A 16,132-nucleotide genomic window follows, 5' to 3' on the forward strand; every position below is an offset into this window, starting at 1 on the left:
TAGGTTGCTTAATTTAGACTCAAACACAATAGTTGAGTCTAGAGATGTTGATTTTATATAAAATAAATTTTATAACGACTACTCAATGTCTGGAAAAGAGAATGATCAAACACCTTTCTCTAATCCAGCTACTAGTCATTCTCAAGGTGAAAAAAGAAAACAGTCTGAAACTATTAATGAACCAAGGAAAAGTCAAAGGGTAAGAAAAGAAAAGACTCTAGGCTCTGATTTTATTTCATCTCAATCTATTGTATTTTTAGTCGAAGGAAATAGAAAAAAAAGGGGCTCTTAAGAAAATACTCATATTGTTGAATGTTGAGGATGATCCTAAAAGTCTAAATGAAGCATGAACTTCAAGAGATGCAGCCTTTTGGAAAGAGGCTATAGATGATGAATTAGAATCATTAATATCTAATCAGACATGAGTTTTAGTAGACTTGCCCTAATGATCAAAATCAATAAGTTGTAAGTGGGTGTTTAGAAGAAAATACAATATAGATGGGTCTATTCAGACATTTAAAGCCAGGCTAGTTGCCAAGAGTTTTAAGCAAAAAAAAGGAATATACTATTTCGATACATATGCAATAGTAGCTAGGCTCACATCAATTAGAATATTGTTTGCATTGGCATCTCTTTGCATGTGCATCAAATGGATGTGAAAACGGCAGTGATTTAGATGAAAAAGTCTATATGGAACAACCAGAATGGTTTGTTTTCCCTGGGAATGAAAAGAAAGTTTGTAAATTAGTCAAGTCATTATATGGATTGAAGCAAGCACCAAAACAATGGCATGAAAAGTTTGATATTGTCATTTTATCATATGGATTTAGACATAACAGTGCTGATAAATGCATATACTCTAAATTCACAAATGATTATGGTGTTGTTATATGTTTATATATCGATGACTTGCTAATTTTTGGTACAAACATGAAAGGTGTATATGAAATTAAAGAGTATCTAAATTCAAAATGAAAGACTTGAATGAGGTAGATATTATCTTGTGAATTAAAGTAAAGAAGGATAATAGAGGTTACGCTTTGTGCCAGTTACATTATAAAGAAAAATTGCTTGTTAAGTTTAAGCATCTACAAATAAAAGAAGCAAATACGCCTTATGACCCTAGTGAGACTTTGCTTAATAATTCTGGTAGGTCCGTTGCATAGCTTGAGTATGCTAGTGTAATCGGAAGTTTAATGTATGTCATGCATTGCACCAAGCCAGATATCGCATTTGCAGTAAGCAAACTTCCTAGATACACTAGTTATCCAGGTAATGCCCATTGGAAAGATATTTATATGCAATACTTGAGTTTCCAGCAATACTTGAAGGATATTTATATGCAAGTTGGATAACAAGTGCTAATGATAATAAGTCTACATCAGGGTGGATTTTTACAATTGCCGGATGAGCAATTTCTTGGGCTTCAAAGAAGCAAACATGTATAGCACATTCAATTATGGAATCTGAATTTATAACATTAGTGGCAGCAGGTAAAGAAGCAGAATGGATTATAAATTTGTTATTGGAAATAGAGTTGTGGTCATAACCAATGTCATCCATATCTTTATACTGTGATAGTGAGGCTACTTTGTCTAGGGCATACAATAATGTATACAATGGAAAGTCTAGACACATTAGCTTAAGACATGAATATGTCAAGCAATTAATAACTGATGGAGTTATTAATATTATTTATGTTAAATCAAGTAATAACTTGGCAGATCCTTTAATGAAAGCACTTTCAAGAGCTTTGGTAGTTAGTACATCTAGTGGAATGGGGCTAAAATCCATTACTGAAAATTAGCAACCAATAATGTTAACCCAACTTTGTCTAGAACATCACTAGTTTAAAAGTTTAATGGGTAATAACAAGTTATTGATAAGTGGTTGTGAAAGCAATGAAAATTAATATATAGCTCATTCTAGGATGATCTGTGCAAGACTGCTACGTTTAGGAGGATGAGTTTTATCTCTTAATGAGTTTATTTGTAGTTATGTTTATAGTAGCAGGGACATGGGAATGAACCTCACCTATATGAACATAAGAAGTGATGCCGCTTCTACCAAAAGTTAGGTTTTCTCTTGTAAATGTTCATGAAACCAGGATGAAGCACAAGGCCATAATAGTGCTTAATTAGTTTAGAAATTTCTTTAAGGAAATAAGATATGGTCATGTGTGTAGTGATTTCGGTTTTAACATAAGAATCGTTAGTTTAAACTTAGGTCACCATCGCATTCGTTATAACTTTGAATTACTTACACTAATTAAAGGTTTAATTCGAAAGACACCTTTATTGTATGCATGATTATATCAGTATGTTTGTGGTTAATTACATATATATATGACTTGGTGCTGCATTGTGCAGCATGTGTGTGTACGGACGACAACCTTTTGTTGAATGGTTGCAACTTTTGGTTAAAAGACATGATGCTTACTTAAATTGTATAAGTAGAATTAAAAGATGTAATTAATCAATATTTATTTTCTGAAAATTCTAAATCGAAGACATGTCTTTTGGGTCAATGTTATTAAGAAGGGTTGTATATCTTCAACTAAAATGAAGGGACTCGATGAACGGATGCTTTAATGCCTATAAATACCTATTGTGGCATAATGTTTCACACACAATTTCATAAATTTGTTTCTACATTCCTTGTTTTCTTCTCTCTCTCCATCACATTCATACAATTTCTTTCTAGTTATTTATAAGGGAATATAATTTGGTTTTGCTAATTGAACATTTCATATTTGGTTGTATCCTGTAAGTGATTTGTCAAGAACCCATTAGCAAACTCATTCGAGTGGTGACAAATATCACTTTGAGGAACCAATTCAAGTTGTACCTCAAAGTCATTATTCAGATTATTCTCTATATTTCTAGATTATCTCTAACATTTAGTTCGAATAGAGGTTAATCTGAAGATAAGGATGAAAGACAACTTGCAGAAGCAAACAGAACATTGATGTGGGTATTAAAGGTAATTCCATAGACCAGGAAGAAAATGCTAGAACACTTCAAAAAGAATGGAGTTTGAGAATGTGCAAGCATGAGGAGGGATATAATCTCTTAGATAGAGTCAAAATTGACCTAATAACTAAAAACTATTAATTTAGAGATAGCCCTAGTTCATCAAGGGGAAGAGATAATGCCCAAAACGGTGTCAGTTTGATTGTATTCATAAAATAAGTGAAGAATATAAAAAACAGGATTAAGTACCTAAATCCTCCAACATTTTAGTGTCATTCTAAATTGGTCTCAAACTTTTTAAACATTCTAAACAAGTACCTAACCTATTAAAAATGTCACATCCGTTAAGCGCAGTTAATTTGTCAAATATAGATTATGTTTAAAATCCACTGATTGGGTATATCATGTTCAACATTTATATTAGTTGCCTCAAAATTCGAATTTCAAATTTAGATTATGCAATATGGCACCCAATGAACAAATGAGTGTTGAATTGAATTGAAAATGCACCCAAATTGAAATTATATCAAGAGGGCAATCTTCTAAAAAGAAGAGGGTTAATAATTCAGATAAGGTTTCAAGGAGTTTGTTTCTGCTCGTGCGATTTCCTCATACACTGATTCTCAGCTCGTAAAGCTTCTAGTTCTTCTTTGTGGAAAGAGAAGATGGTGGTGGCCGCATCATGACAGTCCATACCATTTCAGCAACCTCCATGACCTTCTCGATGTTGGCAGCTAGAGTTGTAGGGTGAAGTTAGTGGTTTTGTGTTGGGTTAGGTGATGGCACGATGGGGCAGGTGATGACCATTAATTGGTGGATGATATGCTTCCATGACCTTTTATTGATTTTGAAGACAAAGTATGTCATAGTTAATTCAACAGATTTTTAATTATGGCTTAACGGATCTGACATTTGCAATAGGTTGGGTATTTGTTTGGAATGTTGAAAAAAGTTAAAACCAATTTGGAATGACATTAAAAGGTTGGGGAGCTTTATGTAACTAATCCTAAAAAATATATAGGCTTATTTTTAGCTACACTTTTTGAAATTTGATTTTGATTTCACTTTGCCTCCTGAAATTTAAAAATCGCCACTTTACTTCTTGAAATTCAAAATTCACCTCCTTTTTTTTGGTAACTTTTTATAAATAAAACTTATGTAGTTTATCTTAATTTATTTTTATGAGCATTTTAATCTAAAAATATTTAAATTATGATGAATAATGAAAAATCATTAAGTCTACCTCATTCTTACACGTATGCACCGCATGAAAGAACACGGAAAACTACACAACATACCCCATTCTTAAACACAAATACATAGGTGGACAGAAAGAAAAAAAAAGGAAGAATTGTATGACGAAAGTGAATTTTTGTGGATGTTTGGACAAATATATAAGTATTTATAGAGTTTGGGGTGTTTTATTTAAATAACTTTTAATTGTTTTAGTCGTTGGATCTTTTTTTTATCGTTATATTTGCTCATATTCGACATCAGCCGTTAGATTTAATATATTTACAAATTTGATTTTTTTTAAATTTAAATTTGGACAATTGGATTAACCAACGGCAAACCACATGAGTCGTCTGATAAAAAAGTAGTAGTTGGTCGTTCAGCAAGTGGCCGACAACGTCAGCAATTGGATCTTAGCATCGTGCCCTAGTCACTATCTTTTCTCATTTTCTATGCTAAATTTGACCCAAAATATAACTAAAATTAGTTGGCTTCTCTGCCCACTTCCCATACACTCCCATCCTCTTATATTTATGCGGTTACGGTTAAATCATATCAACATTTTATATTGATTTATGATGGAAATGGGAGGGCAGAGAAGCCGGTTCCGGTTTTATTTGCTTGAAGATTAGAAGTTTATACGTCTTTTCGAATCAAACGCGTGGAGGTGCTGCAATGCTAACAGACATTGTACATGGGCCGTCTACCACTCTTGATAATTGGTGCTATAATCCGACAATGAGAGTGTTGCAGGAGGACGTTGAAAAACGACTGTTAGCCTAAATCCATTTAGAAATCCAAATGCTCATCATTATGCAACATGTTATGAAGAACACAATACGGAATGCCATCTTAGAAGCAACTCTGGCCAATCACACAGCCAGGCCCAGGACACTCCACAAATGAACCACCCAGGGCCTACCAAATCACTAAACAAATGGCTTAGAAGAAGCAATTGTTTAAAAGCACAAGTGCTTCAGCAGTAAGTGAAAGAAGCAATCAAACACTCTCTTTGTGTTTAATCCAAGCAACAATCAGAAAAGAACCCACTGCAAACATAATCAAATTCCATCCGGGAATTGTCTCCGCAGAAAATCACAACCAGGTTGCACCAATTCGATAACAACAATCTGACTTCATGCATCCATTCAATAAACTATGCCACAGAAAATGGCAGGACAAATAATATAACAAAATTATGATAGCTAACCATTCAACTCCAACAATTTGAAATTAAAATTCTAAATACCATATCAAAATATATCAAACATAATCCACAACAACCACGGTTCCAAGTCTAAATCAAAATTATGATAGTTAACGATACTCTCAACAACCATATAAAACGGTGCGTTTGACTCAGTCGCCGCCAGCCTTCTGGTACACATAGGTGAGACCACACTTACCACAGTAGTGCCTGTCGAAATGGTTGGCCATGAAAGTCCCGGCGCCACACTCAGCGTTGGGGCACTCCTTTCTCAGCCTCTGGACTTTTCCAGAATCGTCGACCTTGTAGAACTGGAGGACAGCGAGCTTCACCTTCTTGTGCTTGTGCTTGATCTTCTTCGGCTTGGTGTAGGTCTTCTTCTTACGCTTCTTGGCGCCACCGCGCAGGCGGAGCACCAGGTGCAGAGTCGACTCCTTCTGGATGTTGTAGTCGGCAAGGGTCCGGCCGTCCTCCAGCTGCTTGCCGGCGAAGATGAGGCGCTGCTGGTCCGGCGGGATGCCCTCCTTGTCCTGGATCTTGGCCTTCACATTGTCGATGGTGTCGGAAGACTCAACCTCTAGGGTTATCGTCTTCCCCGTTAGGGTTTTCACGAAGATCTGCATCTTTGCTGTCCGCACAAGACACAGAGGGAGAATCGGCTAGGGTTTCAACTTTCGGCTCTCTCTCAAATGTGCCCTATTAGAAGGGAGTGGGGATTAGGGTTTTGAGGACAAGGGGACTTTTTGTCCCTGGGCTTTAGCAAATGGGCTTTGGCCCAGCAGTAACCTAATAATACGACGCGGCGTTTATTTTATACGAAAAGGCGTTCCAGCACCGTCTCCAGGTGGAAGAAGCATTTTCAACTTCGCTGGGCTGGAAGCGGTGAGGAGTGAAAAAAACCGAGCAAAAATGGAGAATCGATGCAAATTTTGGCTTCCGAAAAAGAAGAGATTTTGTGCCAATGTCCCCCTCAACGACTCTCTGTAAGCTCACTCACTCTCTCTCTCTCTCTCTCTCTCTCTCTCTCTAGAGTTGGTTTGTGATTGTTCATATCATGGTAGGTTTTGTGGGAACCACACAGCGAGGTCGGACGGCGAGTGGGTTCCATGCCCAATTGACCCTTCTCAGTAAGTTCCTTCCTTCTCTTATTAGTCTATGAAATGTGTGAAGTTTGAATCTTTCTTGCTTTTAGCAAACATGGTCTTTCTGTGTGTGTGCAAGTGAGTTATGAAACTGTTTATTTGTTGTGTTGGTTTTATGTGATTGAATAGCTCTGTACTTAGCGAAAATCTCGAAGGACATGTGAGGAGGTGCCCTTTACTCAAACAAGTGGAGTCTTTGACCAACCAACCCTTTTACCAAAAGGGTATCAATGCTGGCAAAGAAGACGACCACGATGAAATAGAATCGTTGGGAGTCGAGGGGCCCGGAGATTTGGCATCGTCTAATGAGCCCGTGTTGGGCGCTTTGGACATTGTTTCGGAGATGAAGAGGAATGCTGTTTATAGTATGACTGTGCCTGATTTTTACAAATTAGTTGAAAAAATTGAGTCTGTTCATGAATCTTTGTGTAAGGATATTCGGGAATCGTATAAGGTGACAGAAGCTTGTGCGATGTGGATTAAACGAGAGGTAGACAGGTATGTATAAGCTGGAATGTTTGGTTTGTTCTCATCATAGGGGTTGTTTGATTGTGTAAGATTAAGTTGTTGTTTGCAGAAAAATTCCGTTTCAAGAGAAACATGTTATGCAGCAGGTGTCAATTCTTGGGAACTTGGAAGATTTTGGGGTATTGAGGAATTCGGAAGGAGGAGAGAGGGCTGACTCTGGTGATGGCAATGGTGTTCCTGCGGTGGTTGAGTTTGGAGCGGGGAGAGGATACTTGACACAAATGCTGGCAGATTGTTATGGGATCAAAAAGGTTTTTCTGGTTGAGAGGAAATCGTACAAGTTAAAGGTTAGTTTGGTTGAATGCATCCTTTTCCTAAGGTTAGATTGATTGCTTGTATTTCATATAGGGAAATTTGAATATGCTCAGCACCTTCGCAGACCTGGATTGTCTAATAACTTACTTTTTCTCTGTCATGAAAATGCTAATTCTAGGCTGATCGATCCCTGCGTCAGAAGGAGAGCTTGATTTTGCAGCGTTTGAGAATTGACAGTAAGGTTTCTTGAAATTTTGTCTACTAGAAACTATAAAAATTTCCTGTAGTTTCAGTATCTCAATCAGAATATGATAATTTAAGTGCGATGGGATTTTTGAGGGAAAAAAATTAGTGCAGTGCTATTTTTTCCTTGACAGTTAACTTTTTACAACTCTCATTTAGGTATAGGCAGATGTTGGTTATAAATGTGCAGATACTTGTATGCAGTTTCACAAAATTTCAAGCCCACATGGTTCGCCCCTGTGCATGTGGCTAGTTATCTGGGACTTGGATGTACAACACCATTTGTCTGTCCCAGACACTATATTTGTTTCCATGGGCAGAAATCATAGCATGTGATTTTTCCTGTTATATATAAGATGGCGGATATTTATCAAAGTAGCAAAAGAGGTATTAGGAGAGTCCAAGGGCTTTGCCCCACACCAAAAGGAATCTTGGTGGTGGAATGAGGAGGTACAAACAAAGGTGAAGGCTAAGAAGGAATGTTGTAAAGCCTTATACAAGGATAGGACCGATGAAAATGGTGAAAGGTATAGAAAAGCGAAGCAAGAGGCGAAGAAAGCTGTGAGAGAAGCTAAGTTAGCGGCTTATGACGATATGTATAAGCGACTAGATACCAAAGAAGGAGAGTTGGATATCTATAAACTAGCTAGAGCAAGGGAAAAGAAGACAAGGGACCTAAACCAAGTGAGGTGCATCAAGGATGAGGATGGAAAGGTTCTTGCTACAGAGAACGCGGTTAAAGACATATGGAAAGGTTATTTTTATAATCTTTTCAATGAAGGACATGAAAGGAGTGCTTCTTTAGGGGAGTTGAGTAACTCAGAAGAGTGTAGAAACTACTCTTTTTATCGTAGAATTCGGAAGGAAGAAGTGGTTGTAGCTTTGAAGAAGATGAAGCATAGAAAAGCAGTAGGCCCAGACGATATACCAATCGAAGTGTGGAAAGTTTTGGGAGAGAGGTATAACATGGCTCACTGACCTTTTCAATAGGATTCTGAAAACGAAGAAGATGCCAAATGAGTGGCGAACGAGCACTTTGGTGCCTATCTACAAGAATAAGGGCGATGTACAAAATTGCATGAACTATAGGGGTATTAAGCTAATGAGTCATACAATGAAGCTCTGGGAGAGAGTCATTGAGCATAGATTGAGGCAAGAGACACGGGTTTCGGACAACCAATTCGGGTTCATGCCAGGGCGCTCAACCATGGAGGCAATCTATCTCTTACGAAGATTGATGGAAAGATATAGAGATGGGAAAAAGGATTTACACATGGTCTTTATAGATTTGGAAAAAGCGTTTGATAGGGTCCCAAGAGACATTCTTTGGAGGATTTTAGAGAAGAAAGGAGTACGAGTAGCATATATCCAAGCTATACAGGATATGTATGAAGGAGCAAAGACTGCCGTAAGAACTCATGAATGACAAACCGAAAGCTTTCCCATAACTGTAGGATTACATCAAGGTTCATCCTTAAGTCCTTACCTTTTTGCGTTGGTAATGGATGAGTTAACAGGACATATTCAAGATGATATTCCTTGGTGTATGCTTTTCGCAGACGATATAGTGTTGATAGATGAAACTCAGGAAGGGGTAAATGCAAAGCTTAACCTTTGGAGAGAAGTGTTGGAATCTAAAGGTCTTCGCCTAAGCCGATCAAAGACAGAATATATGGAGTGCAAGTTCAGTGCAAATGGAGGCCAAAACGAGTTAGGGGTGAGGATCGGAGATCAAGAAATAACAAAGAGCGACCGTTTTCGTTACCTAGGATCTATCTTGCAATAGAACGGAGAATTAGATGGAGATCTCAACCATAGAATACAAGCTGGATGGATGAAGTGGAAGAGTGCATCAGGCGTGTTGTGTGACCGCCGTATGCCACTAAAGCTCAAGGGAAAATTCTATAGGACGGCAATAAGGTCGGCGATGCTGTATGGCACAGAATGTTGGGCGGTGAAGCATCAACACGTACACAAAATGGGTGTAGCGGAGATGAGGATGCTTCGTTGGATGTGTGGGCACACGAGAAAGGATAAGATTAGGAATGAGGATATCCGGGGTAAAGTAGGAGTAGCCGAAATTGAAGGAAAGATGAGAGAAAATCGGTTACGGTGGTTTGGACATGTGCAAAGAAGGCCTACTGACGCTCCGATTAGAAGATGCGACTATGGGACAGAGGTTCAGGGCCGAAGGGGTAGAGGAAGACCTAGGAAAACTTTGGAAGAGACCTTAAGAAAAGACTTAGAGTACTTGGATCTAACGGAGGACATGACACAGGACAGAACACAATGGCGTTCTAAGATTCATATAGCCGATCCCACTCAGTGACTTGGATTTTTCAAGTCTCCAACCGAGAAGTTTTCCTCACTCGAGAAATTAAGGGACCACTACCTCAACCTACATGCTCCACTCACAAAGCTTCAACATACAAGCTTCAACAAAAGAAAATTCAAAGAACTTAGCGAAGAAGGCTTTGGTGTATTTAACACAATACGTTGAAATGAAGGAAAGCTTATTTATTGATATCCCCGATAAGTTACAAATATGTACATATACTTGAGTCAAAATAAACAAACAAGAGGGAGCCTTCACAAAGGTTGCTTAGGAGAAGTCTCAGCAGTCGGTAGAGCCCCAGAAAGAGAAGGCACCGGAGGGGGATCATTCGGAGCCTCAGTACTGGACAGAACCCTAGAAGGAGGAGGCATCAGAGGTTGATCATTTGGAGCTTCATTAAGCGGTACAGCCCCAGAAGACGAAGGCAATAAATGCCTTTGGAACAAACCCACAAATCTCTGATGATCAAGTAAAACCTGACCATCAGATTCCTTCATCTGGTCAAGCTTCCTCTTCATGTTTGTAGCATAGTCATGTGCGAGCCGGTGCAACTGTTTATTCTCATGCTTGAGCCCTCTAATCTCCTGTTTGAGACTCATCACTTCAGCCGCCAATGATTCAACTTGGCGGGTTCGAGCAAATAGGCGTTGGGCCATATTAGACACAGAACCTGCACACTGAACACTGAGAGCCAGAGAATCCTTAACAGCCAATTCATCAGACCGTTTGGAAAGTAGTCTGTTATCTTTGGGAGTAAGAAGCCACTACCGCAGCGGTCATATCATTCTTCATCACGGAATCCCCAACGGTAAGAGGACCAGTAGGGGAGACGAAGGATGGGCGCCATATGTTGTCTGGAGAAGGCGAGGCTGCCTCTTCAACATGGTTCAAGTCAAAACGACGGTCGGAGGGGTCAGACATTTTCAAAGGTGTTGAAGAGAGAAGAGGTCGGACAAATCAAGATCTTAGAAGTGCAAGAATGGAGCTTCTACTGGTGGATATTCAAGTGTGCTTTGGAACTTAATGTCAGCCCCTATAAAAATCTGCACTCGACGAAGCTTCAGAAATCGAAGAGGCGCCTGCTTAGAAATCGACGAGGCGTTTGCTTTCTCAAAAGCTGGGCTGCTCAGAGACCACGAGGGTCGATCTCAGAAATCGAAGAGGCGTTTGCTTTCTCAAAAGCTGGGCTGCTCAAAGACCACGAAGGCCGATCTCAGAAATCGAAGAGGCTTGCTTTCTCAAAAGCTGGGCTGCTCAGAGACCACGAGGGCCAATCTCAGAAATTGAAGAGGCACCTACTTTTCCAGCCTTGTCAGCACTTGTCAAACGCACACTCAGCTTTGCGGAAATTATGGGCATTCTGTCGAAGATTTCTGGCGAAGTAGAAAGCACATGAATCGTACTGTTCAATCACCCACTTCCCACACGCAACAGTAGCTCATGGGTACCACAGATAACTTTGCCAAAGTTCTCTGACAAAGTTGAGACACGTGAAGCTTGCAGCTCCCACTACATCGCTCTGATCAAGAAGGGTAAAAGAATAGCAAAGAAACAACACTAACAAAGTTTAGACACATAAATTTTGAAGGTCTAGCTACCATATTATTACTCACAAGGGTAAAGGAACAGTACCACTGCTGGATAATTGGAAAGTCCCGGTGTGTCAACCTCTGTGCTTCGTGGCAAGGTAGACTAGCAAACATGCCCAACCTTTACTCACATTCGAGAAAACACTCCCAACAAGATTGCTTGCTCCAAAATCGAAGAGGCACCGCCCTCCGAATCTCGAGAGCCAGACTCCCAACATGATTACTTTCTAAAAAATCGAAGAGAGGGTAAAGGAACAGTACCACTGCTGGATAATTGGAAAGTCCCTGTGTGTCAACCTCTGTGCTTCGTGTCAAGGTAGACTAGCAAACATGCCCAACCTTTACTCACATTCGAGAAAACACTCCCAACAAGATTGCTTGCTCCAAAATCGAAGAGGCACCGCCCTCCGAATCTCGAGAGCCAGACTCCCAACATGATTACTTTCTCAAAAATCGAAGAGACACCGCTCTCCGAATCTCGAGAGCCAGACCCCCAGCAAGATTGCTTTCTCAAAAATCGAAGAGGCATCGTTCTCCGAATCTCGAGAGCTAGATCCCCGACAGGATTGCTTGTTCAAAAACAGAAGAGGCACCACTTTCCCAACTTCAAGAGCTGGATCTCCTTGGATAAAGCTTGTCTGTAATCTTCACACGCAACATCAGCTTTCCAGATACCACAGACCACTTTTTCAAAGTGCTCTGACAGAGTTAAAACATGTGAAGCTGGCAGCTCCCACTACCGTGCTATGACCAAGCAGGGTAAAGGAATAGCATTATTACTTGATGTTAGGGAGACTCCTATATATGTCGACCTCCATCCCCAACGGACAGGCAGACTTGCAAAAATGCTCAACCCTTCCTCTTATCTGAGAGGGCACTCCCAACGAAGCCTTTCGAAATATTCAGCTTTCTTTCCCCCCGATAACACATCTGTAAACAAGCTATTCTAGAGCAAGAATATCTCATATCATTAGGGTTAAAAGCAAGAGTATCCCATATCATGCTTTTTCCCTGTCTTTTCCTTTGGCCTTGTTCTTACCTGCAAGACAAGGAGAATGAGAGCAATCAGTCAGCACTTGGAATCAAGCTTCCAGCCAAGAACTGACTGCCTGGAACCCCTTATCTGATTACTTACCTGGCATTGCTCTCGAGTACTCATCTTCAACATCTTATGCTTCCAGGGAAGATACCGCATCTACCTGAGGAACATATAGGGCAAGTGAGAAGGATACAAGGAAGCATGTGGAGACAAGCGTAACAGCACACGTGCCGATACATCCACTACTCTGTCAAAAGCAAAAGTATCCCATATCAGCAGGGTCGAACGTACTCTAGATTTGATGGACTTGTTTTGACCCTCAAATTCTTCAGTCGGCCTTATACTCTGGAAAAAACCAGAAAACCCTCCAGCCCAGTTCAAGAATAAGCCTGTGGAAAGTTACTTCTTCAAAAGCAAAAGTATCCCATATCATCTCTTCTCATTTTTCTTCTCTTTATCCTTCATGCTGCCTGCAAGATGGGGAGAATGTGAACAATCAGCCGGAGCTCTGATTGCTTACCTTGTCTGTCACCTCTTTCAGCAGATCCCCTAGCTCGGCGACTTGGGGGACTCCTACTACATGGTTTGTATCGCGCTTGACCAAGCCTGAAACTACAAGTAAGCTTCAAGTGAAATTGATACATTACCTTGTGCATCTCCACCAGTTACAGATACCACCCCTGGATGGAGGAAGAGTACTTCCAGAGAAGATGCCACATCTACCTATGAGACAGATAAGGCAAGTCAAGACGATACCACACTCCGGTACTTAGAAGTTTCGTGATTACGAGATCATTCTCCCACAATATTTCCTAATGTCATTTGTACTAAATCATTCACTTGTACTCACTAAAGGAGAGCTTGAACCTATGTACTTGTGTAAACCCTTCACAATTAATGAGAACTCATCTATTCCGTGGACGTAGCCAATCTGGGTGAACCACGTACATCTTGTGTTTGTTTTCCTATCTCTATCCATTTATATACTTATCCACACTAATTACCGGAGCAATCTAGCGAAGATCACAAAAAGTGACCGTTTTCGCTACCTAGGATCTATCTTGCAAGAGAACGAAGACTTAGATGGAGATCTCAACCATAGAATACAAGCTGGATGGATGAAGTGTAAGAGTGCATCCGGCGTGTTTGTGTGACCGTCGTAGGCCACTGAAGCTCAAGGGAAAATTTTATAGGACGGCAATAAGGCCGCGATGTTGTATGGCACAGAATGTTGGGCGGTGAAGCATCAACACGTACATAAAATGGATGTAGCGGAGATGAGGATGTTTCGTGGGAGGTATGGGCACACGAGAAAGGAGAAGATTGAGAATGAGGATATCCGAGGTAAAGTAGGAGTAGCCAAAATTGAAGGAAATATGAGAGAAAATCGGTTCCGGTGGTTTGGACATGTGCAAAGAAGGCCTACTGACGTTCCGGTTCAAAAATGTGACTACGGGACAGAGGTTCAGGGCCGAAGGGGTAGAGGAAGACCTAGGAAAACTTTGGAATAGACCCTAGGAAAAGACTTGAGTACTTGGATCTAACGGAGGACATGACACAAAACCGAGCGCAATGGCGTTCTAGGATTCATATAGCCGACCCCACTTAGTGGGAAAATGCTTTGTTGTTGTTGTTGTATATATAAGATGGCGGATACTTTGTTATAGTTCAAATTTTAACTTTTGCAGTTGAGGATTTAAACTTGAATGCTGTTGAGTCATTGCGGGGAGGTCAGTACCTGGCTATTGGGAAGCATCTTTGTGGGCCTGCAACAGGTAGTCAACGATAAACTCATCTTAAAGCCACAGAACGACAGAAGTCATCACTTATAGAGAAGAAGTTAGAGTCTCATAGCAATCATTGTATTTCATGTTAAAATTGTTTGTATGTTTCTTATGCAGATTTAACTCTGAGATGTTGCCTTGGGGAACACTTACAAAGCAATATCGAATGGCGCAGTGTTAACCCAAACCTGAGAGGTTTGGCTATAGCAACATGTTGTCATCATCTTTGCCAGTGGAAGCACTACATAAGTAATCACTAATCAATTTTTCTTGCCATAAAATTCATAAATTAGTTGTTGAAGTAATATGTCATTTAAATTACATGCGGATATCTTTTCATCGTTAAACGGGCTGTATAAAATTGGCTTCCCTGCAGATAAAAAATATTTATTAGAGTTGGGTATCACCAAAGAGGTATTCCATGCAATTACATGGTTTACTAGTTGGGCAGTAGATGCTGATCACGGTGCTAATCTTCCTGATGTTACTGATTGCAGACCGCATTTAGAATCCATGTAATCATCTTGAACTTGTGTTTATTTGAATAGCCTGATCTATGGTTAACGCTTTCCACGAGATAGCTTTCCCTTTTTCTCTCTTGTTTTGGAACGGTTGCTAATCAGTGGAAGAACTATGTTGTGACAGTGAAAGGAAGCAATGTGGCACGGACGATGGAGTTGAAGACTGTGTGCGAAATATGAAGGCAGTTGAAAGGGCTGTGTTAGGTTTTATGTGCAAGCAGATTATAGACATGGGTAGGTTAATGTGGATGAAGGAACGAGGATTAGAAGCAGAGTTTGTCAAATACGTTCCGTCAAGCGTTTCTCCTGAAAACCATCTATTGATTGGTAGATGCACCAACCATTCTTGAGATATAATTTTCTTCTTGTATTGAACCCGCATTCATAGTTGTTATTTCAGGTTGGAAACTCTTGCTGGCTTTCTTCAGGCTGAATGAAACGAATGTACCAAAGGCTGTCAAATGCAAAATGGACTTTTCATTCATATTAACTAGTGGCAGCAATATGCTCCTTGAATAATTACAATCTGAACCAATACCATTCAAATTAAAGGAAGCCTAACTTCGTACTGAGGGTGTTTTTTCGGAAGGATAGGATCCGAAACGTTTCTAATTTTCATTTCAAAATTTCAGAATCAAATCGGATTGAATCGAAAAGTTCGACATATTTGGAGATTTGGAATCGGGATAATCGTGGATGCAGAACATGATTCGAAAACAGTAAGTTCGAACACAATGCATCTAAAACTAGGGGTGAGTTTGGTTTCATTTGGTTCAAATTTTAGAAATTACTAGTCAGTTCTGTTTTTGCAATCTGTAAAGGAGAAACCGAAATATTATGGTTAGATCTCTTTTGGTTTGGTCCCTTTTGGTCTTTAGATTTCTTCAATTTTTTTTTCCCGCAGAAATAGAAGAGAAAATGAAAAAAAATATATATAGCGAATAAGGTTCAACATATTTGAGCCTTAAGTTGGGTTTGCCTAGGCTTAGATTGAAATTTGGCAAAAGATCGACTCAAAATTAGTTTTAAAAGATGAATACAAAACATAAATAAATAGATAAAATATTATTTTATATCTCATTCAATTCGGTTCACGCCAGTTTATTTTCCAAACCATCAAAAATGAAACTGAACCAATAGTTTTCGGTTTGATTTTTTTCCGGTTTCAATTCGGTATTCAGTTCGGTTTTCAATTAGTTCATTTTCCCCCTTTTTTTTTGGGTTTTCGATATATTTTGCACTTCAAAAAAAAAAGAAAAAAAGAAAAAAAAGAGGGGTTCATTA

The 16,132-nt window shown here is 39.6% G+C and overlaps 2 protein-coding genes across 2 annotated transcripts; one reads left to right on the plus strand and one right to left on the minus strand.

Moving 5' to 3' along the window:
* Window positions 1-5,431: 5,431 nt before the first annotated feature.
* Window positions 5,432-6,120, minus strand: LOC126583298 (ubiquitin-40S ribosomal protein S27a). Its single transcript, XM_050247633.1, has one exon. The coding sequence runs from the start codon at window positions 6,033-6,035 to the stop codon at window positions 5,565-5,567; it is 471 nt and encodes a 156-aa protein (XP_050103590.1). The 5' UTR covers window positions 6,036-6,120; the 3' UTR covers window positions 5,432-5,564.
* Window positions 6,121-6,240: 120 nt separating this feature from the next.
* Window positions 6,241-15,416, plus strand: LOC126583290 (uncharacterized). Its single transcript, XM_050247626.1, has 9 exons — window positions 6,241-6,395; window positions 6,474-6,539; window positions 6,684-7,052; window positions 7,132-7,369; window positions 7,516-7,573; window positions 14,232-14,318; window positions 14,445-14,576; window positions 14,704-14,842; window positions 14,973-15,416. Exons 1-9 carry the CDS (start codon window positions 6,322-6,324, stop codon window positions 15,196-15,198), a joined length of 1,389 nt encoding a protein of 462 aa, XP_050103583.1. The 5' UTR covers window positions 6,241-6,321; the 3' UTR covers window positions 15,199-15,416.
* The last annotated feature ends 716 nt before the right edge of the window (window positions 15,417-16,132 follow it).

The sequence above is a fragment of the Malus sylvestris genome, chromosome 9, assembly GCF_916048215.2.
Source record: "Malus sylvestris chromosome 9, drMalSylv7.2, whole genome shotgun sequence".
In the NCBI taxonomy this organism is placed as follows: domain Eukaryota; kingdom Viridiplantae; phylum Streptophyta; class Magnoliopsida; order Rosales; family Rosaceae; genus Malus; species Malus sylvestris.

Excerpts from the sequence above, each read along its gene's own strand:
- LOC126583298 (XM_050247633.1), bottom strand. The coding sequence starts at position 6,035 with ATGCAGATCTTCGTGAAAACCCTAACGGGGAAGACGATAACCCTAGAG.
- LOC126583290 (XM_050247626.1), top strand. The coding sequence starts at position 6,322 with ATGGAGAATCGATGCAAATTTTGGCTTCCGAAAAAGAAGAGATTTTGT. Across the intron at positions 14,319-14,444 it reads TCTTTGTGGGCCTGCAACAG|ATTTAACTCTGAGATGTTGC; the intron begins GTAGTCAACGAT and ends TTTCTTATGCAG. Across the intron at positions 14,577-14,703 it reads CCAGTGGAAGCACTACATAA|ATAAAAAATATTTATTAGAG; the intron begins GTAATCACTAAT and ends GCTTCCCTGCAG.